Source organism: Megalops cyprinoides, chromosome 22, assembly GCF_013368585.1.
Source record: "Megalops cyprinoides isolate fMegCyp1 chromosome 22, fMegCyp1.pri, whole genome shotgun sequence".
NCBI lineage: Eukaryota > Metazoa > Chordata > Actinopteri > Elopiformes > Megalopidae > Megalops > Megalops cyprinoides.
The window spans coordinates 17,322,101-17,345,029 of NC_050604.1; the positions used below are offsets into that span (position 1 = coordinate 17,322,101).

Consider the following 22,929-nt stretch of genomic DNA (forward strand, 5'->3'; position numbering starts at 1 on the left):
TTCAAGAGAGTAATTACACCCAATTGGTACTGACAGAGGCAGAATCCTTTGTTTTTGTATGACAGGCAGATGACGTCGACTTGACAATTCAAACTGTTATGGACAGAGTGTGGGTGGGCCTCTATGCACAGCATGAAAATAAACATTTTTTCCTTTTATAAACTGTACTTTATAGTCTTTTACCCATAGTTCTTCAGTTGTCATTGTAGCTTTGTTCAGTTATTGCACTGATGGATGTGTTATGACTGGTATTACGTAAGATGTATTATGCCTTATGCAAAACCATTCAGCAGTTTTATTCACGGGAGAAAAAAAGGTTTCCCAGACATAAATTCATTGGGTATGTCGGCCTTTTCTTATTTAGGTGTATAACATCAGACTAAAGCAGTCCTATTCTGCAAATAACGTCGGTTATTGTATTATCTGGCGATGTTACGCCTGCTGGTCCATAAATAAAACAGAAAATAGTATTCCATAAACTGTTTGGTGCGATTGCTAAATTAACATTTTCCTTACTGGAATACATATTTGACCAGAGAAATGCTTTCAAAGATTTTTAGATATTTGCTTATGCTAATGCGGATGTTCTCTTGCGGCATGTTTTGCGCGCACACACGCACGTTGCACTATTTGCAGAAGACAATCCCAGGACGCCAGACCGTCACAGGACGAGACCACCAATACACCTTTCTAATGCTGCGTGCAGAGAGGACAGCCGATACGTGCGAGCCTGCGGCATCTCTCCGTAGTCTTCCTTACGAACACAATAGGTCACTGCTCTCTGACTAGCATATGATGAACCTTGACATTTTGAGGAAGTGCTAAGGTATTGCTAAAATGACATCATAAAAAGGCAATTCAAGTACAGAAATCAAAAGTTTCTGTATAATAATGAATTATGCAAAATAACCACCTCACCAGGTTTGCGTCAATGTTTTCAACAAAAGTAATGTTTATTTCAGATGCACCATTAATTAATTTCTTCCCGCATACCTCTGCAAAAAATGACAGAGTACTTCGCAAATCCGATGCGATGAACTTTGGGATGAAGTCCATAATGAAGGGCAAACTCAATGACGGTAAATTAGAAACGATAATTAAACACACATTGTACTTAAGTCTTAAGTTACCCGATTATTCTCCAAAGTCTTTCAAAAGTAACAATCTCACCAACGTTTTCCTGTAAACATTAACTAAATCGCTTCACGAAATACAGTGATTGTACCGAAATTGGGTCGTAAAGCGTCTAAGTAAAGTGGTTTCACGATGATTATGCGTGGACAGGTCAAGGTACAGCAAGATTTTCTTTCTTTTCACTATTTATGAAATTACTTTTCGTGAGACGATTAAATATTCTATTTTTGTGATGTGACAAGAAACGAGTACGAAGTCCCGCGTTATAATTGCTTGGAAGCTTTGCATTATTTTGCACAAAATACTTATTTATTTTACATAGTACTGCTTAAGAATACAGCAACAGACACAATAGATAGCTAAACATTGACTACTCGGAGTGTTCAGATATTGTAACTTATACACTACTCCCTGATACACGTTATAAATACATTCCCTGTTTCAGCTCTACATGGATTTGCTGTCATTTTTTGAAACTGGACCATCTTTCCCTGTCACCACAAAAACATACCGCAAAAGCAATAAGGCATTATTTTAAACATGTAAGACAACCTACCTTCACAGCTTCGCGTATGTTGATTTACACTTGGAGAACAGCAACAGATATTCATAGCAACAACAATTCGACAGAGTTGATGGTATATCCTCTATACAGTTAAGAGCAGACTGAGGGCGGTGCTCTACTGTTCCAACTCCACCTTACAGACCATCACATGGTTTTCTTCACACAGTTTGATAACACATCTTCAAATAGACATTTTCCGTTCGGGCAACTGCTCAACAATTGAGACACAAACGCCACAGAAGCCAGCGTTTTTCATACCAGTCTGACATGCTCCTGAATTGGGAGAGCGACCAAACTGAGTTCCCACTCTGCGGTAAGCGTAGCTGCGAACGCTTGCAGGACAGCGCCATCTACGCGTTGAAACGTTAATGGACTGGCATAACCACAGTGTGGCATTACGAGAACCCGAATTTCACTCCAATTTATTAAACCTACCTTAAACGCACAGGGCACGCGTTATATATCCCAGAAGCATATTCAGCCACTGCGAAAGAATAACTAACACGGACAATGGAGCGCAATGAAAAGTATCCGAAACGAAAAGTCGTCTTCAGGGTGGCTACTCATGCTTCTACAGCATATGTTAACATTGGACTACGTGGATAGAAAACCGTAGCCTACATGTTATGTCTTTGTAAGTTTTATAATTATTTCACAATAACAAAAAATAAATCTTGAGGGTTTTCAGACCAAAGAAGGTGATACGTGAGCTCAAATATAACCAACCATTACTACACCCACCCCACCCATCTTATTGTCGGTTAAGTTGCCGTTAAAAGATTCTGGTCTGCGGGGCTACTGATAACCGCATAAGGACGAAGTTTTGCATCCCTGGCCAGCGTGAAACACATTCAGCACCTTGGATAGCACTCCTGTCCGTTTCAGACGACCATTCCAGAGGTCTTCCAAATTGCCAACTCGGTCCTGTGCTGACTTTTCCTCCAATATGTCGTTTTTTTTTCAGTTCAACGGGAAACGAGATCTAAGCGAATGCGCTAAGGAAAATATCAGTGTGTTTGTGACATAATAATTATGACAAACACAGAAATATCATCGCTCTTTCACCATGATCAAACACTTCCAAGTTTTATATTTAGCTTAATTTATCAGTATGTGTAAGCATACTCATGTTAACAACGTCATCGTTAACCAGCAGAGGAAAAGATCAATCATTTTGTGTTGAACTTCAGGCCAGCGTAATCGCACGTCACGCAAAGGGGGCATGCGGGACAACGGATTTTTAATATAGGTAATGAAACGACAAACAGAACAGCAGAGGGAAATTTAGTGACGTGTGAAGGAAAGCAGACCATTTCTGTACTTCTCCACTCTTGACGAGCAACCGTCGAGGAGGCAAGACGCTGCTTTGTGTTATGAGATTAATCAAGAACTGCTTCAAGGTATTCCTGTTTTATTTATCACGGCTTCACGACTTCGTTGTATTATAATGAGCCTTTTAGCACTAGTTTGGTTTATTTCATTGTCATGTGAACAGCATGTCAATGTACAGATATTTAACAGTTTTGGATTGCGGTTCCCTGCGTTTTATGCACGAGAAAGTAAATAGACAAGAGCGGGGTGAATTTATCGCCGTTAACATATTTACCACACTGATTGTCAGCTCATTGTTTGCCATTGTAAGATAGTGTGTCTTTTAACAGTTGCATGTTGTCCTGCTAGAAATACACTTGAAAGCTCCCTAGGGCTGTCAGGGAGAAAACGGAGTGTTGCTGAACGATGGACATTTCTGTGCATGATTCGAGCACTGCCATTGCAGTTTGCAGATACAACTAAGTGTAAGACTGAGCTTTTTTTTGAAGCGTGCAGTTAATAGATTCTTTGGCATGTTTTCCTGCCACATGTGTTTGATCGTTATGTCAGAATTGTATGCCATGTACATTTCAAACCAGGTCAACTCAATAAAAGAAGAATTCATGCTGAAATCTCAACTGACCTAGAACAACAACAGACCTACATGTAGTAGTCAATCTGTCTGTCTCTTCACCTCTCTCTCTCTCTCTCTCTCTCTCTCACTCTGTATACAATAGTGAGATAGAGATATACAGGTAGATAAAGTCAGCGCAGTAAGTCCTAAAGCTTCTCAGAGAACAGCTGGGCAGGGTGAGTCAGGGTAACCTAACCTTTGGGGTAAATGCAGTAACAAGATTTCTCTACAATCAGTCAAAGTTTGCTTGTTTGTGTGCACAGCAGTGTCCCGGTATGCCCCTCTCATAGCTAAACTAGCAATGTTGTGTTTTATAATATTGGCCCCGCCATTTTCTGCAAATCGCTGTTGGGGTGTCAATATTGTAGGTTCAATGTTTTGTTTATAATTCAGGAGGCATTTGTGATAAAGTCACGTGCCAATGAACTCTTGACACTGCTTGCTCCGTAATATGCCAAATACATAAAACACAATTCAGGTAAAACTGTCATGTCACATCTCACCGTCACAACTGAAGCGGATAGCTCTTTACCTAATATCCCAAAGGTTTATATCCTGGTCTCCCTGCTGGATGTAACATGCAGCCAGATGATAAGAATTCACAACATAGCTACTTTCATAAGGTACACACACTATCTTAATTCAGTCTTCATGCTTTACCCTCCAACAGAATGATTTATTGAAATGAGTAGGCAGCAGCAGAATACAGAGGTCTATCAATTTAAAGTGAGACGGGGATACAAATGTGGCAAAAAGAGGGAGAGTACAGTAGAATGGAGACATATTTAAAACAGAAAAAGCTAAATGCAATACACATTCTTCTCAACATGCCTTCTCTTACATGCCTGTTTGTTTCTTTCAAATATTTCGTGTTCTATTTTGTTTACCTCCTTTCGTTCTTTCATAGACCGTTCCAAATGGATTTGGCATATGCCAACGGAAGTGAACTGCCCACTGACAATGCCACTGCATTGCTGTACAACTCATACATGCCATTATGGGAAGATTTCAATAGCAGTGTAAATGACCTGCGTTACTTCCTGATAGGACTGTACACAACAGTCAGCGTCTTGGGTCTGCTGGGAAACATTCTCATATTGACCGCACTGGCCAGGAAGTGGAAGGAAAAGACCATCATCAACTTTCTTGTGGGTAACCTGGCATTCTCAGACATTTTGGTGGTCCTGTTTTGCTCTCCATTTACTCTGACCTGCGTATTGCTGGATCACTGGATATTTGGGGAGGCCATGTGTCACATTGTCCCGTTCTTGCAATGTGTGTCTGTGGTGGTCTCAACACTGGTGCTGATGTCTATCGCTATGGTGAGGTATCACATGATCAGCCGCCCTTTGTCCAATCACTTGTCTGTGAACTCCGGATACCTTCTCCTTATCGCAATCTGGATGCTCGGCCTCTCCATCTGCTCCCCTTTGCCGATATTCCACACCACCGTGGACCTGAGCGAGACCTTCCACCTGGAGTCTCTGCAGAACAAGTCGCTGTGCATCGAGTCGTGGCCCTCTGCCGGGTACAGGATAGCCTTCACGATCTGCCTGCTGTTCATCCAGTACATACTGCCGGTGGCCTGCCTCACGGTCAGCCACGCCACCGTTTGCAGGAGGGTCAGTTCCGGAGTCCCCATCCAGCCACCGCCTCAGGTGGAAGAGAATGAAATGATCAGGTTGACCCTCCAGCAGCCTGACCGACGGGTCTTCTTACCGCGCCGCTTCTCCAACTCCGAGAGGTGGAGGCTGGCGCTGGCCAGGAAGCAGAGGAGACGCTACAGCAAAAAGGCGTGCACGGTGGGCCCGGCCACGTCCAGCCAGGACTCCCAGGGCTCCGCCAAACGGCTGCAGGGTGGAGACCACCAGAGGCCCTCGGCCCTGCTCCTGCGTAGCGTCCCGGTGTGCTTCGAGCTGAAGGACGACGAGACCACTGCCGCGGAGCTGCGCAAAATGCTCGCCACCTCCAAGTCCGTCTCCAGGATGAGGAAGAGGTCCAGGAGCGTGTTCATCAAGCTGACCGTGGTGGTCCTGGCGTTCGCCGTAAGCTGGATGCCGCTGCACGTTTTCCACCTGCTGACAGACTTCAGTGCCAACCTGATATCCAGCCGCCACTTCAAACTGATCTACTGCATCTGTCATCTGCTGGGGATGATGTCCTGCTGCTTAAACCCTATTCTCTATGGATTCTTAAATAATGGGATCAAATCTGACTTACTGTCCTTGATCAAGTGTTTTTATATAATGTAATGATGGTGTTTTTAATGATGATTTAATGATGGCTGTTAACAGTCTCCATGGGCTGTTCATTAAAAAGATTTGGTCAGATATACAGTATGATGGATTCATGTATCAGCGTTGTATGGCATGGAGTGATGTAAGTTAAACTGACATAGTGTCTGAGAAAATCCTCCCAAAGAGGATCATTTTCTAATTCTTTTCTTAATTCTTATTTCTTATTTATATTTAATATTTCTATTTCTTATTCTCACTCTAATTTCTAACACTTATTGGCTGCATTTCCAATGTCAGGCCAGACCAAAGCATACCAAGTCTAGATTGTCCCTTTTGCATTTTAACTGTTTTGGGATGATATTATTGTAGCCAGCTGGTCATGGAAATTTAAACCGAAGCAGAGTCACTATTTTTTTCCACAGTGTCTAGAGAGGGGTTTTGCCTCATTTGCAAGCAAAAAAACTTTCATCTTTTCAAGAACGGGTTTTCATGTTTTATAATGACGGATAACCGACACTGATAGGACCATGTGTGATTTGAGAGCCAAAGAGGCCTGACAGCTTTGGACTGACAGCGGAAAACCAAGATAACTTTTCTTTCTGCCCTTTGGCATGATACTGTTGGCCCTGCTTTTATAAAGCGTGGAAATGCTGTGGTCCACCTCAACAGTGGAAATGCAGTTATCCACTTTTTTCGAGTGAATTTCAAAAATATTTCCAAGCTATAAAAACATATTACATGATGATTGCTTATAATTTTCCGGAGTGCTGCTCTAAATGTCTTTCAAGCATGGCAACCAACCACAAAATTATTATCACTGAGGATGTTTTAATGCTATTGAAACAATTAAATGTGCATTCATTTGTTCATTTAATATTTTCAGCCTTTATTTAAGATAATTATGTTTATGTAAATACAAAAAATTATCTGTAAATTGTATAAATGTACATTGTATGATGTATAAATACAAACAGGATGAATAATAGTGTGGCAGTAAGTATTATAATTATGTATGTAATTTCTTAGCAGACATTCTTATCCATTGCAAGGTATATAACATTAAATTACATTACATTACATTCATTTAGCAGAGGCTTTTATTCAGAACGACTTCCAGCACATAAGACCAGAAGTGTATCCATTCAATAGAATGAGCAACAGTGTCAGACAAGGCTAACAATACTCCCAGACCAGTGAGTGTGATCATAACACTATTCAAGCCCTACCACAAGTTAACTTGTGCAACCTGTTTAGACAAGGGAAGCCAAGTATACTACCAAACATTAGTCACACGATCTGCATTTAAATGGCCTACTTTCCATTTTATCCATTTATACAGATGGATATATTGCAATTAAGGTCAACTACCTTACTCAATTGGCCCACAGCCACACCCCACCTAGGAATCAGACATGCAAGCTTTGGGTTACAGGTTCAGCCCCATAACCTTTATACTGTGCTGCCACCTAGAAACATGCAGGGCACATGGTAATGTAAGTATCCTACATAAAATATAATGAGCAAATATACTATAATTCAAATGTATCAAAAATCTGTGCCCTAAAAGAAGCATTGATTTCTCTAAGTGTGATTTTCAAGCTATTTAACAGTCACATTTTAAAGCACATACTTTTTTGTTGTTCATCTAAAGCACAATTCGTACATTTCAATTTCAATATGATTAGATGTTTTTATGTTTGTTACACATTTTTTTTTTTTAAAAAATACAGCATTTTTTACATTCTTGAATGTGGGTATGTGTAATAAATAAAAAATATATAATAAATAATACAAATTAGTGTGCTGTAATCTATACATTCACTTGATTCAAAATATACAATTCCATTCAAAATATTTGTGAAAAAGGATTTTTCCCAAACTCATTATGCTCCATGTTGTAATACACATTATGCACAGTAGATTAGAGGACTTCTCCTGTTTGAATCAATTTGTGATACACAGCATATTTCATCTTTGTGATTTTTATGGATTATGCAAATAATGCATATTATAAAACTAATAAAGAATTTTCATTTGATTAATTAAACAACAACACAGTGTTCCTCATCATTCAAACATTTTTAGCTGTGCTCGTAAATCCATTTGATATTTTGGGACAAGTATATTTATCTGTAAAAAAAAAACAGTGATTGATAGGGATTACTATACATATCAACAGTGATAAAGCTTATGACAGTGTTTCCATTACCTGTGCAAATCTTCAATAACTGCATTGCAGTTGGTGACCATTTAGGGTGCATTATATCTGATTGAAATTCGAGTTTTTCTCTTATCTCTTATCAACATGGAAGCTGAAATCAGGGTTATACACTACAAGCTTTCATAGCTCTTAACATTCTGGACTAAGCTGTTTGCTTACTGTCAGTTTTTTTCATTAAATTACATTATTTATGAATATGCCGGTGGCTCTCAGTTTGAAATAGAGTATACATTTTAAATAGTGTGCATCAATATTCTTCTGTAGCAATGCCAGATATAACCTGCTCAGATGTGCAATAGCAGTGTCCAAACTGGGATTAAAACATATAATCTTCTGGTTAAAAGATGAGTTCCTAAGCAAAAATGCTGTGCTTCCTGACATGTACAGACAGCAATCCCCTGCCCATTTCCCTCCTGCTGTGTGTGCCCAACAGGAACAACATGTCCCCGGAGGGACCTACAGCCGTGTCCTTGTCCCTACAGTCAGCTTCCCAGCCCTGAGCGATGGAAACAGGCGATAACCCCATACGTACTCCATATATAACACTGGCCTCACTCTTTCCACACATTCACATATAGATGATCCCTCCATTTACTGCACTCTCCTTCCAAAGCAGTTCCGTATACTGATTTTATTCCCTTGATATTTTATTCCCAGTGCACTTTGCTGGAAAGGAACAGGATGTGGAGCAGCGGGAAGCCATGCCTGACTGTCACAATGACTGGTTGTCAGATGTGACGTGATTATTTTGCACAGATAACAGAGAAGTATTCCTCAGTATGACACTGTTCCACATACAGTAGGCTTTTATTGGTCTAGATATCATTCTAGAAAGCCACCTCCAGCAATCTTCATATTGTATCATACAGTTACGGCATAAAATATTCAGAACAACAATTTCAAACAAAACTGATGTGAGATGACTCACAGTTTGATATGAATGTTAAAACACTTTTGCTTCTGAACATGATTACTAAAGCAGATGATGACATAAGTCTCATCATGTCAGTGGTCTGTATTATCTAAATATATTTGCTGTCATCATCCGCTTCAGCCTGTAGTGCACAATACAGTATTAATGCTGCAATGCTGGAAGTTTTCTAGGTGTTTTATCTAAATGTTACAGAGTATATGCATATCTTTCAATCATCTGGTTGTAAATTTAACAAAGCAAACTGTCACAAGATCATTAGCACATTTGATAACACTATTCCACTGGTGTGAACAAAAAAAAACACTCAAAACCTGAATATTGCTTAAATATGACTGATGATTCTGTTTAGACATTTTCCAAGAAGAGGTGCTAACATGAACATTAACATACCAGCATCGATGAGAACACTATATTAAAAATAACTTTTCTTTCTTTCTGTATTTATGGTTGCAGGCAACACAGATCAGATGTTTCATGGGGCTCTATTTGGTTGCTTGGAAGATTTAAAATAATACATATGTGTTTAAAAAGTTTTGAACCATAAATGAAACAGAACATCGTGAACACCTTCAGTACATCAAAGCAATGCAATGAAAATGCCAGTCTTTTGTTCCCCCAGAGGGTTTGCTTTTATGTGATATCATAAGGAATAATAAATCACTCTAAACGACAGCCGTGTTGCCTCTGTGAGAGATGGGAAGAGATGTATACGTGTTTGAATGCATAGCACACAAATTTTAATACATTCAATTGATGTGGTGATGTGTGTTGATGATGATGGTCCTAAAGCATTGCGGTCCTTGTATAATGTTTATGATGCATGGATAATCTCCACAAGCTCCACACACATGCATAAAATACAGCACTTACAGAAGATCACGGTGATTTCAGTATCCAGTAATGTATATTGATGCAATGATCATCTGGATAAATATAATATGCTTAATGCTAAGAGTGGTAGAAAATACAATTCGATGTACAATTCAAAGTATAACATGCTTGTGTTTTGGGTAGAAAAACATTACACTGATAATACACAAATTAATAACATCTCCCAGTCATTAAATACATAATTGCTGATTTTCATCTCTTCAATTAACTGAAAAGATGAAAAATAATCTGCTCTTGTGGTAGTGGTGTTTGAAGTGCTTGGCTGAGAACTGCAGTCACTCACACACACACACACACACAGCATTTTCACAGAGCTTGCTGTGCATCTAAACATCAATAAAATGTTGCCTATAATGGTTGAAACATGTTAATTGACCTAAATCCCAAAACAACCCTTCACTTTTGGCATTGGCTTTTTATACATTACAGGCCTTAAAAATAAACATCTTTCTTCAAAATGTCACTGGAAATCATGGCACAATCTGTTGAAATTGAAGTGACATTTCTGCATGACAGAGCCACCTTTTAATCAATCAGTGTCTCCTGGTAAAGAGCACATCCATGTGTTCTCAGCTTTTTAAATCTGAAGTGTTGCTTGGGAGAACACTAGCAGCTTCAAGCTGCTTACAGTCTATACATGCTAATGATACATTTCACAGCACAGCAACAGTAAGTATAAAATGTCTCAGTATTTAATGGCAGTATAACCTGCATTTATGACATACTTATTGCAAGTATGCTTACCTTGTGTAAACCTAAGTGTAAAGCGAATTTATTTATTTAATGTGGCTATAGTCATTACAACTATGTATCGCAAAGAATGAATATGCTAACAAAGTCTATTTGATCTCATTAAGTTTTGTTCCAGTGCTCAACTTTTTTTTCTATTTGAAATGGATGTGTGAAAGACATGCAGCCAAAGGGAGCCCCTCCTGTCTCCTCATTAGTCCTATTGACAGATTGTGGAATTACACTGAATTTATCCAATGACGAATGATCTATACCTTGAAATCTTTATATCTTATAAACTACTGCTGTCTCACATAATAATTGTTGCATATTTGGAAAAAAAAACTGAATGGTGTAACCTCCTATAGCCATTGTAAGACTTTACCATTTACTAAAAGAAAAAACTTCTGCACTAGCTGAAGCTGCACTAATTATCATCATCTTTTCTAAGCATTATAGATTATATACTGATGATGAATATGGACTGCACTGATCTAGAAAAATGAGTCAGTTATTCCAGTTTTTCTGTTTCCTATACCAATCAAGTCAATCATAATTTTAGCAATTCATGTCAATTTCCAAAAAAAAAAAAAAATTTACAATGAAATATCATCCATATCCATACCACATCCAGAGCGACACAGAGGGAAATTTTTAAGCAGATTTTTTCAAAAGGACCCCTATGTTTGCTAACCAATATTCAAACTCCACTCCATATAAAGCTAACATCCGATTAATGTAACATGCATTTGATATCTTACCCTGTGACTCTGAGGATGATAATATGGCTTGCAAAGTTCAAGTATGAGGCTGTAATACAAGCAAAAGACAGTTCATCCAAAATCTGAATATTACATGAAAAATCACAATATGTCCATGTGACAATGCTATATTTTTATTGTGACAATGTATCAATGTGAAGGTGCTAGTGAATTTGTCACAGTGTCCTGTAAACGCTGCATCATCACCTTGTGATAACTCTGCATCACTAAATTGCTACAGTGTTACACCACAACATTAACACCTTAACATCCCGGCAATCACAAAAAACCTTTATCAGAATAATGAAAACTAGGGACTAAAAATTACAACCAATTATATTTTACTATCCTATATTTCATTGAAGTGAAAAAATACATGGATTAAATTCAGACACAGAAAGTGTACACATGTCAAAGAGTCCTCTAATAATGAGCTAAAGCTTCATTCAGATACGTCCAACGAGTTTAGCCCTCTTTGTGTTACATATCTACTGCACAGTCTTTGTCCTGCTAACACCAGCATTTGAAAATTACATTAATGGGTAAGCAGGTTGTTCAATTCCATTCCCAAGATAGATCTCACTGTCTGGCTAAGCAGCCCCTAGAAACTGGTGCAAATATGACAGGAAGTGTTCAAGTTTTGTATGTTAACATTTAACATGTTAACATAACTTCTCTGAAGCTCAGTCCTTATTCTGATGTTGTTCTATTTGAGAGTATCTTGTTGTCATGTAGAACAAGTATGTAGAACAAGTAAGATGAAGAGTTACAATGATGGAAGAAGGTCTTCACAATAAATCCAATATATGTATTACATTCTTGAATTTCTTTTTCTGAGTTTCATTTTAATGTAACATATTAATCATGGCAAATCAGTGAAAATAAAATTTCTTCCTTTTTGAAAAAATACGCATAAATGTCATTGTAAAAGGGCAGGCTAAATGCCAATATTTCTGCATTGATCTGACATACTTTGTTTTATTGAACAAAACTGTGATTGTTATTTTTGTGTACCAAGATCGGAAATTAGTCATCTGGGCAATACGAACAGGCTGCAAAATATTGTTTAATCCTTGAAATAATCTTCCTTCAGTCCATTAAAGGTGTTTGGGGACTGTCTCTTCTGTCGAAGAGATTAATCGAGCCTACTATCCTTTTTCTCAGCAATGCATTATGGTTCGATGCACCGATGTGTGCTTTTATTTAATCGTCAGATTGCCTCATTTAAAGGGACAACTTGAGGTTTAGGACACCTTTGGAAGGAAACAATTACCAAATGCACAACGGATAGTCTCTTGTCTATCACAAGTGTGACCAGTCAAAAATACCGGTTACTGCAAACGTTCTCTGGAAGGAAGGAGTCTCACATTGATTTGACGATAAACTGTTCATTTTTTGAACATAAATTCAGTTTAAGGGGGAATTTTACCGTGCTTTGTCAGTAAACGCGTATTTCTTGTATTTTATCTGCCACTGCCCCTTGTTCCGGTACTATATGTTACTGAGCTTTCATAACCGGGGGAACGTAAACAGTGGCGTACAACGTTCCTGTCTACAGTTAGAGGATTTACACGTGTTGTTACTGTGTTGGTACTACCTAGATATCAAGAAATGGTAAGCACTCAGCTATCTGTCTGTTTAGAGGTGAATTGTGCTTTACCAGATGTTATGCTTTCAATATTGTCAAAGTAGTGTAACAGAGCTGTTTGTTATCTTTGGTATCCTCTCTCTCGTTGTCAGCCTAAGGCCTTGAAAAATAAAGGAACGCAAGAGAAGAAGGTGGTTCATCCATACAGTAGGAAAGCAGCTTACATTGCAAGAGGGGTTATCAAACAAGAGAGAAAAGAGAAGTACGTGTATTAATATGCTTTATTTTAACGGACAAAATTAATCTAGCTACATTGATTTGAATTGATAACTAAGAATAATTAGCAAATATAGTTTGGTAGTTTCTCTTGTTATATCTCAAATGTTTGTCTGACTGTAGATACCTAGATAGCCAGATCTTCAGATCGGCCCGCTAATTAGCTGGGTAGTTATTACTAACTATTACTAGCTAGCTGGCTAGTTATTACTATTACTACTAGCTAGCTAGCTATTCCATGAAATGACAGTGAATGGCTAGCTGGCTAACATACCTCTGTCTGCAGACTGAAGAATGAAAAAGCCTTGCGACTAAATGCAATCGGTGAGTTGTTGCTTTACTGTTTCTAGCTTTCTAGCCAGCTAGTGTTTTTTTTTCTAAGTTACTTATTAGGTGAATTTATTTTTTGTAGGTGAAAAGCTCCTTTGGTTCCAGAACCAGCTCGATCCTGCGAAAGAAGAATACACTAAGGAGGATGCTTGCGAAATCATTGAACGGTGAAGATGTAACTTCATATTAAGTGAAAGAAGTTTGTTTTCTTGAGGCAACAAGATGGACCTGTTAAATAGAACCTGACTAGTTCCCACAGTCAGCCCATCCACATGATGTAAAGACTAGTTGATCTTCACGGTGTCTGCTCTGAACTGGTGACCATAAACAAGAACACTATGTTTTACCTGTCATTGCTGTAGGTATCTGCATCGCTTTGACACTGAGCTGGAGCAGATAGAACTGGTGAATGGAATTAAAGGTAGGCAGGGACGCCTGCACGGATCCAGAGAGAACGTCATCAAACAGACTGTGGAACGCGAGAGAGCTCTCTACGAGGGAAACGGATTTGGTGAGTCATTATTTTATATCTGTCGTCTTTTCATTTTTGAACTTTTGTTGCTGTGATGATAAGTGAAAATGAAGCTGAGGGGGTGTAGTTTAATTAAAAACTGCGTAGGGGTCTTCCCTGAAGAATTACCATTGTATCATCTGAACATTATTCACCACGTAATTGCAAGTAGAACTTAACACTCTTGAGTGAAAAGGTACTTTGTGTGAAAAGGTGCTAAAGCATTGCACCTAGGGGACATTGGTTAATTGAATGTCGAAACACACAGCAAACTGGTGGTGATCAGAATATAGTCTGATAACTGTTTGGAACGATTCCAACATTTTTACTAAAACTTATTCTTAGTCATATGAGGTGTCTTTTAACCCTCAGAAAACATAGAATATAGGTCTCAGAATATAGACCTTTGATGGACATAAACAAAGATTTAGTCTGGCCTGTTTTAGGTAACCCTAAACCATCTAGTGGAACATTGCCTTTCCTAGGCCTTGATATCACTGCTGAGGTGTAGCATATTGTTTTCAGGGCAAGTAGGTTGGTTTGTGGCTTCTCTCCACAAGGATTACGTATGACTTTTGCGTGTATTGTTCACCCAAATTAAGTCTGTCCCCATTTCCTCTCCCCTCTGCTTTTTTTTAGAAATTCCTGACATTATCAATTGTAAACATCTGAAAACATTCAGGTGAGTTATTTCTGATGTACTCTACGTCTGATGGATGGTTATTTGCAAAGATTGTATGCAAAGATTAAAACAACATACAATGGGAAGTGGAGCTAAATTGAAATGCATGTTTCTGCTTCTGAATGTGGCTGGCAGAGCCATTGAAACAGATGTTAAGGGAGGTATCTCTTGTAAACTCGTCGTGGGGTTGAAATGAGAGGATGATGGTCCCAAGAGGCAGGAAGCTCAGTTACCAGCTGTGTGTTCAGCTTGTCAGCATGTCTGGTGACAGCCATGCTCCAAAATGAGATAATGTACAGTGCCACTCAAAAAGTTTGGACACATGTGATTGAATGCATTTGAATGCAGACTTATGCTTAAAATGATTGAAATTTGTTTCTTAAGCACCAGCCTCGCTATTTATGTTTGTCTCTGTATGAATTTCTTTCCACAACAAAAATTTTAATTTTAAAAAATATTTTTTGGTTAATTTGAAGAATCTAAAATATAAGTTTTGATTTGTTTAACAAATGTCACTGCATAATTCCATTTGTGTTATTTCGTCTTTGCTATTATTCTAAACTGTGGAAAAATAGTAAAAATAAAGACAGACCCTTCTATGAGAAGATGTGTCCAAACTTTTGACCGGTACTGTATGTGGAAGTGCAGAGTGATCCGAATCAGGGGCCGGCTCACCTGATCAGTTAGCGTGCAGCAGCTAGTCCTCATTACGCGAGCTACAAGTTGGCAGCAGATGCTTCACTGTGGTTTGTGCTTACTTATTTCAGTTAAGCACACTATTGTCACCAGATGTACATAGGACTAATTACACCAGACAGGCCTGACGCACAGCTGGTAAGCAGGCGTAACAGTCACCAGAGAGTGAGTGTAGTAGTGGTGAACTGGCCATAACAGCTTCTGAGCTGCAGTAGTACTGTCTCTGAGCATATTAATTCTTTCATCAGTGAAATCCCAAAGATGCCAAACCAATAAGTGCATCATTTATTCTGAGCTGCAGGCTTCATTTCATTGCATTATATTCAGTTATGGTTATCACAGAAATAATTGGCAATGTTTGCGTATGAAGTCTGAGTATCTTAATATTGTTCATATTGATTCTTGGAGCCATTCACTGTCAGCTCTGTTACTTAATGTGTCTAGTGACCCAGCTGATGTCCCACTCAAATAATTTAGTAATTTAATATGCTTCTGGACATAGGCCCCAGTCTCAGTCAAACCTGCACTCTTTTGATAAATGTAGAATGCTAATAAAAACTCTTTGGACTATACTTTGTCTATCCTTGTAACACAGCAGGTTTGAAAGGGAGTATTTATTTAAAACAAACTTTATTTCTTGGTCTGAATACATTGCAGGCAATCCATTATTAATGCTTGAGCAGTGAGCCTAGTAGAGTGTTAACTGAGAGATTACACTTCCAGCACCTGCAAACCTGAAATTAGCACCACCAGAACTATTTTTAAAGGATTTTAGAAGTGTAATTACATTTTACACTGAATGTTTAGATGGTAAACTTGGAAGATACATTCACTGGTTCCTACCTTTATGAAAGAAGTGTGAATTGACATGCTTTTGAGAATAATATTGGCGCCATTCTGACCTTGGAATCGTCAGATCAATTCAAGGCAATCAGGGCCTTTTTCAGACTGCTTATTGATGGAAGAAATCTCGTTGGCTTAGAGGGAGGGCAGGAGTGCTGTCAAGCGGGGAGCGGGCTTCTAACCAGAATGCTAAGAGAACAGATCGCTATGTTGGAGACTACTGCAGAATATTTTTATTCCCATTTCCATGAAAATGTAGGCAGCCACCCTGTGCATCATTGCTTTATTCTCACCTAACAGAGAATGGAACGGTGATTTGAAGAAGCTTCCAAATATAAAAATGCGCCGAGTGTCACCGAAAGCAGCTGGAAGTGTACAGAAAGACGTGCAGCAGGAGAGTCCCTCAGAGGAGCTGCAAGAGGACACCTTGTCTGAAGACTTGGAGGCAGAGTCGCCAGACGAAGATTTATAATGGCCGTTTCAGACCGTTGACCCGGCGTACCAGCCAACCGTCAGAAATCACTGACCCTATCAGATTGACTCTCAGTGAGACTGTATCAGACACCAGCAAAAGGCAGTTGTTAATGAAATCTAATTTGATAGACTAGCATTGTCTATCTAAACTAGAGAAATAGTACCGCCCAAAGATGTATGAACATATTAATACAATATATTTTATTTCTGGGTATTTAAAATAAATGTGATAGCTGCTCAGAATAAATGCTCTGGGGTGTTCTACATGCTTGACTTTTTAATCATTTCATATGGAGCCATTTGTATTTCTTGAAGGAAAAGGAACCAAAAGGAGAGCAAATGAAATTAGAATTGACTGATAAAATACGGAACTCATTTTCACAGCAAGAGAGAACATTTGTCGTCAGGATGCTGCTCAAACATCCAGACTTTCACAGCAGAGACTGTTTGCCACAGACCATGGCCTCCTGTTTCCTTTTTAGCAGTGCTTCAGAAAATCATATCTGCATCCCAAACCAGTAAAATGTATCTGTTCTTCAGTTTCTGTTAGTGACCATCTGTGAATCTTATGTGAAAAGTGTCAGCAGTACTTATGCTTATGTACATGTATAGAAATAGTGTGTCATTTCATTCCTTATCTGAATTTTTAAACTGGATTTGGCTTTATTATCAACAAAAATGTTAGAGTTAAAGAGTTAAAATTTATTACAGTGAATATACCTCACTTCCTTATCTTTCATGGCTAAATATACATTGGCTGCAATTTCAGTGATCTGTTCCTACCTGTAAAGCAGACAGGAAAATGCTGTTCAATAACCTCTTTCTGTAAGTAGGAGACATTGGTCTTTCTCCACCAGAAATGTCACTGCTTGACTGAAAGTGCTTGGCTTTTCCTTTGTCCTGTATGTGAAGACACTGACCTTCCTTCAAGCTACCACTGCCTCTTAGACTGATATTTATCCACTGCAGTAAAGGCCTCTGGATCAATGCAAACCTTTGATTTACTACTTTTATATGTTGGCTGTCCAGCTTTTATGTTTTTATTTATTTGAGGAGGAGGAAAGGAAAGGATAGCAATCAAAAACTTGTTAAAATTGCCTGTGAAATTACTCTCTGACTGGTGAGAAATATGAAGAGCGCAAAAGACATTTATAACCTTGCTCCCTGCCGGTGTCTAATCTGAAGTCGGCTGTTTGAAAGGTGTGTCTGAGTAGTTGGAAAGCAGTATTAAACTATCCTGCAAACCCTAAGTCTTGAGGTCACTATTTTATGGAGACAAATGCTAGAACTGATATTAATGAATAGGGTTCTGCGAGAAAATAAAACCCAAGGTAGCTCTTTAGTTGGATGTGCATACATTTATAAATCAGCTTTATAAGGGCCATTTACATGGCTGCACTGTGTGCTTGGTAGAGGCAGCTAAATACTTTCCCAGGCGGTTCACTTTCCACTTGGTTCACTTTCCACTTCACTTGGTCCAAACTTCTTTTTCTAAAGAGACATAAAATATAAGTTTAATGATCACTGTACAATGAACAAATATTTATTAAGGAACTCTCATTGCCCAGTAGTTCTGCAGTATTTACAATTGACAGTAGAAATGCAGACAAAGCCTAATATATACATTCACAAATTTATTGCACTGCCTTTGATATACATGTAGTATGTCACACCCACAGCTGGTGTTGCAAACACTCAATAGGTAATTAAAGAATGATATATCTGTTTTAATTGGCATAATGTGTAACAGGAGCATTATGAACACCTCGGTCACAATTCACATGTTCATCATTGTCAAAATATCCCAGTTTGAATCATTACAAAAAGTGTAAACAAATTGTTCTTTGTGCTGTTTACTCAATACTGGCAGAACTTTGAAGGTGATGCCACAGAAGCCTAGACTAAATGGCTGGAGACATAGTTATCAGATACCCTTGTAACAAAAGATTATTATTCAAACACCCTTAACATATTATCTGAACCATTCTAATAATTTGATTATCTTATCAAATATATTTTTAATTGAATCACCTTTTAGTAAGCTGCATATGTTTGTTGAGTTTCAAAGCCTGCAAATACTGTCACGAAACATTCTGCCTCCTAGGGATTCACTCATTTCACACACTTATATCCTGCACTGTTTAAACCTTTTGTTCTGTTCATTTTAAAAACTTGCTTTACACTGTTACTCAGTGGAACTCAAAACTATACATTTATAGTTAAGATAAAAAATAAATACTTCCCTAAAAATGTTCTCTCGCATATAACTTCCTAGAATGCAGTAACCTTTTTCATGAGTTCTTTGGTGCTGGGAAGCTAAGTCTGGCTTGTTCGTACAATGCTATTGTGATATATTCGTTTTCCTTTTGGGGGCTTTTCACATGTTGCTGTTTCTCCTTTGGATGTCTGAGGGGTTTTGTAAATAGCTGTGCACCTCAAAACTTCACATCTCTCAGAAACAGACAAGACATAAGCAGAGAGATACTGAAACAACCCAGTCAAACAGGTGCTACTTCAGGAACAGCAGCGCCCCCTGCTGGTCTGTGAGAGTTTGTTTCTGTCTGAGACACTGGCACTTCCACCGAGTCGTGTCTGCCATTTGTTTGATTGGGAGGAACAATCTTTTCCTCCGATTTTTTGACAGTGTCCGGACAGTTCTGGACGAAAATGATCCGGTTGAACGCCTTGAGTCGTCGCCAGAGTTGAAGGTAGACTTTGCACTGAATGTACATGAAGATCAGACCTCCAGTGAAGCCAATGGCCACAACAATGAGCTTTGTCCAGAACGGCCACTCCAGCACGCCTACAACAAAAGGCAGAGACAGTTACAAACATTGTGTGTGTGTGTGTGTGTGTGTGTGTGTGAGAGAGAGAGAGAGAGAGAGAGAGAGAGAGAGAGAGAGAGAGAGAGAGAGAGAGCGAGTGTGTGTGTGTGTGTGTGTGTGTGTGTGTGTGTGTGTGTGTGTGTGTGTGTGAGAGAGAGAGAGAGTGGGACTTGAGAGAGTGGGACTTTGCCTTGTGATAAGCCTGCTTAATCTTTTGAAATGTGCAGAGCATTGGCTTTTAATTTGTGAAGCATAAATTTTATCTAATGAATGATGACAATGGGTCATTTAAATAATTTTTAATTAAACACATGAAGCAATCTTTTTAAAGTAGAATTTGAACGTAAAATATAATAAAATAAATGCAATTATAATGTAAATCCAACAAACTTCAGCATAAATGGCACAATAAAAAGTCGAAAAATTTATTTAACCCCCAACATTTTAAAGTAATTGTTACTTCTTAGATACTGTAACTGAATAAAACTCTCACTTCCTGTACAATGCACCTTCTGCAGTTCTTTTGTGTTTCACTTCAATGCTTTACATGGGGTATTGCAACGACAACAAAAGAAACCACTAACCATTTTCCTTTCCTTGTTTGATCTCCTCGGCTGTTCTGTCGATTAATACGTAAAGGGACCACACGACGCATGTGACGGCAATGATGTGGAAGGTCACAGAACAGATTATCTTCCTCCTCTCACTCGCAGACATCTGAAGCTTCTCCCACTGCAAGGAGAACGACAACCTTTAACCTTCCCCTCTAATGGGCACAGCACAAACCCTTATGAGTGACACTGTTTGCCAAATTATAATATAACAGTACACACTGGGATTAAAAATTCATGTTTGTGATATCACTTATACAATTACTTTTAATTTTGCAATGCCAGGCCTGACAATGTTTCCCCATTATTATTGACTGTTTTGGAGGCTAAAGTATTTAATTTACTTTGAAGTGAAATTAATACCTTAAAAGCTATGAATATCCTATAGCATATCTTTTTTTACCACTGTCTTCTAAGATGCAATCAAAATCACTTTCTGACCTGGCAGGTGGGGTATAGTATTACGTAGCATACAGATGTTAGTCATATCTTGCCAGCATTTAAAATATGTTTATCTCATTCTTTTCAAAGAACAAAAATATCAAAGACCATTAAACTACAAACCTTTTATATGCTTAAGGTTTGCCTAACAATTTCATATGTTTCTGTTTCACCTGGCAAGCTGACACCCAGATATACACAATCACTGAATCAGTATGGTTCATATTACCATACTAAAAAAGTGAACAGTAACTGTTTTTGATTCACACCTGGAAAAATGCTTGTTGTAAAAGTGTGTGTGTGTGTGTGTGTGTGGCTAAACTGAGGATGTCAGTTCACTATGCACAGTGTAGGGTCAATGCAATTACCATACTGTTATTTTTATCTCATGTGTACCTGCGCACAGTGGAGGGCAATGTGTAAGCGCAAAGTTAACATGTAAAGCATGAATCTTATCATTGAGTTAATACCCCTGCAGTCCTCAAGGCAATGCTCCCTCCTGTCTCGGAAGCCATCTACAGGAGTACCGTGAATTAATGAACCATTATGATCAATGGCATTTCCCAAACCACAGATAAAGGTATTAGCTGCCCACACACTGTATCAATCTCTCTTGCTCACCATGGCTAGATTAATTTATTGCCATCAGCTTCCGTTACACCAATTTAATTGTTCGTGGAGGCACAATTGTTCTTTTAATGTTATTTCAGTATAGAAGACAGTGTTGCTTATAGTGTAAAACAATGATACTCCTAAATTTATTGTGAGTAGTTTGCTGGTATGTCACCTGAACAGTTCTTTTTTGAAACTCCCATACTCACCTAAATTTTGGAGATTGAACGTGATATGTCATCAGTATACTACAGTAATTATCTGACATGAAACAGTATCCAGATATCCTCCCATTACATGGTTTGTTTTAATTATCAGCGTGAGAGAAAGCATACCATCTATTTTACACTTAAAAACGGAAATTTTCATTTTGGTGCTTTAGCGGACTGCTCCTTTAAATTTAGTCAGGATAATTTCCTCATTTTACCTTTAATAACCACAAGATGCCACTGTTGAGCCATGTAAGCTTCAGAATTAAGCCTTTTTCCCCAGAAAATTTCAATATTAAAGTAACTAATTAACAAGCACATCTGCAATACTTAGAAATGTACAAGTCATATATGTCATTCATATAAGTCACATGTAAGTCACCTGCTAAAGCTTACTGCCCCCATGTTAGATGCACAAAAAATAAGAAGTGACCATTTAGATGTGAGTTTCTCTGTGCTCAGTACTGTGAATAACGGCTCAACACTCAAATATGCTCTAAAAGTGAGTATTTCTGAATATGGCAGCATTATTACAAAACTACAGTTATGTCTGTATTTGTGAGCTACAAAAAACACATGATGCAACACTGAGCACTGTGAGGCGCATTCAGGGTATATACTGAGCAAATTAATTATAGATTACTGCTCCTTACTACTCCCAACTACTGCTGCTACCATTGTTACCGCCTCTTCTACCACTACTCCTGCTACTGTGACTACTACTTCTACCACCAACAGTAACAATCTGCTGTCTCTTGAATGCCACAGATTAAATTATATAATATATAATTCATTGCATTACTCATCCTGTCCTCCCTGTAGGTCTTAAATTGTTCTCAATTGTGAGTAACACAGTTTGGATGTCTGTTGATAATTACCCTTATTAGGACGCTTCAATATGTTCGTTTTGATTTTTTGGAATAAGCTTTTTTGTCTGAGGTTGGCAATTTAAGCCTTCAAAGTAATGAAGTCTGAAAAAATACAATGATTGTGATATTTCTATAAAATAATTATTATAAAAGTAACATTTAAAAAGCCTTCAGGAACCTTGGGGAAAATACATTTTGAGCAGACATGAAATGTAAGCACTTATACCTTTGAGACTGCTTACTACAGATGCACACAACTGCATTGGAAATCAAATGGAGTATATGTTTCAAATTAGCTTAAAAGGATCTCTCAGCATGGTAATCTGACCTAGCTGGCTATTACTTCTGATCATGTGTCCTTTGTTCAATAATATATGAGTAGACAAGGTTCTGCACATGACCTGGATTAGCTTCCAGAGAGAGGTACTGGACTGGTGCACAGGTACAGGCAGGTCTTGAACTGCTACTGTTCAATGTGTTTAATATGGAAACCATATCAATTTTAAAATACAATTTTAAATTTGTTTATGTCAAGCACAGTGAAA

The 22,929-nt window shown here is 38.4% G+C and overlaps 3 protein-coding genes across 3 annotated transcripts in view; 2 read left to right on the plus strand and 1 right to left on the minus strand.

The window, feature by feature from the left end:
- The first annotated feature begins 4,561 nt into the window (after positions 1 to 4,561).
- On the plus strand, positions 4,562 to 5,896 carry LOC118769485 (neuropeptide Y receptor type 5-like). The gene has a single exon (XM_036516610.1). It carries the CDS (start codon positions 4,562 to 4,564, stop codon positions 5,894 to 5,896), a length of 1,335 nt encoding a protein of 444 aa, XP_036372503.1.
- Positions 5,897 to 12,947: 7,051 nt separating this feature from the next.
- tma16 (translation machinery associated 16 homolog) lies at positions 12,948 to 18,038 on the plus strand. Its single transcript, XM_036517101.1, has 7 exons — positions 12,948 to 13,031; positions 13,158 to 13,267; positions 13,568 to 13,605; positions 13,694 to 13,778; positions 13,974 to 14,122; positions 14,762 to 14,804; positions 16,644 to 18,038. Exons 1-7 carry the CDS (start codon positions 13,029 to 13,031, stop codon positions 16,813 to 16,815), a joined length of 600 nt encoding a protein of 199 aa, XP_036372994.1. The 5' UTR covers positions 12,948 to 13,028; the 3' UTR covers positions 16,816 to 18,038.
- A 347-nt stretch (positions 18,039 to 18,385) lies between these two features.
- Positions 18,386 to 22,929, minus strand: part of march1 (membrane-associated ring finger (C3HC4) 1) — a 52,247-nt gene continuing 47,703 nt past the window's right edge. Inside the window, exons 8-9 of the mRNA XM_036516611.1 lie at positions 20,227 to 20,374; positions 18,386 to 19,620 (exon numbers count right to left, since the gene is read on the minus strand). Coding sequence (XP_036372504.1) covers positions 19,316 to 19,620; positions 20,227 to 20,374 — 453 coding nt within the window. The 3' untranslated portion in view covers positions 18,386 to 19,315. The remainder of the gene's footprint in view (positions 19,621 to 20,226; positions 20,375 to 22,929) is intronic.

Bases quoted from the DNA above. Each gene is read 5' to 3' on its own strand.
- LOC118769485 (XM_036516610.1), top strand. From the start codon at position 4,562: ATGGATTTGGCATATGCCAACGGAAGTGAACTGCCCACTGACAATGCC.
- tma16 (XM_036517101.1), top strand. The intron at 13,268-13,567 runs GTACGTGTATTA...CTCTGTCTGCAG, and splicing joins AAACAAGAGAGAAAAGAGAA to ACTGAAGAATGAAAAAGCCT. The intron at 14,123-14,761 runs GTGAGTCATTAT...GCTTTTTTTTAG, and splicing joins CTACGAGGGAAACGGATTTG to AAATTCCTGACATTATCAAT.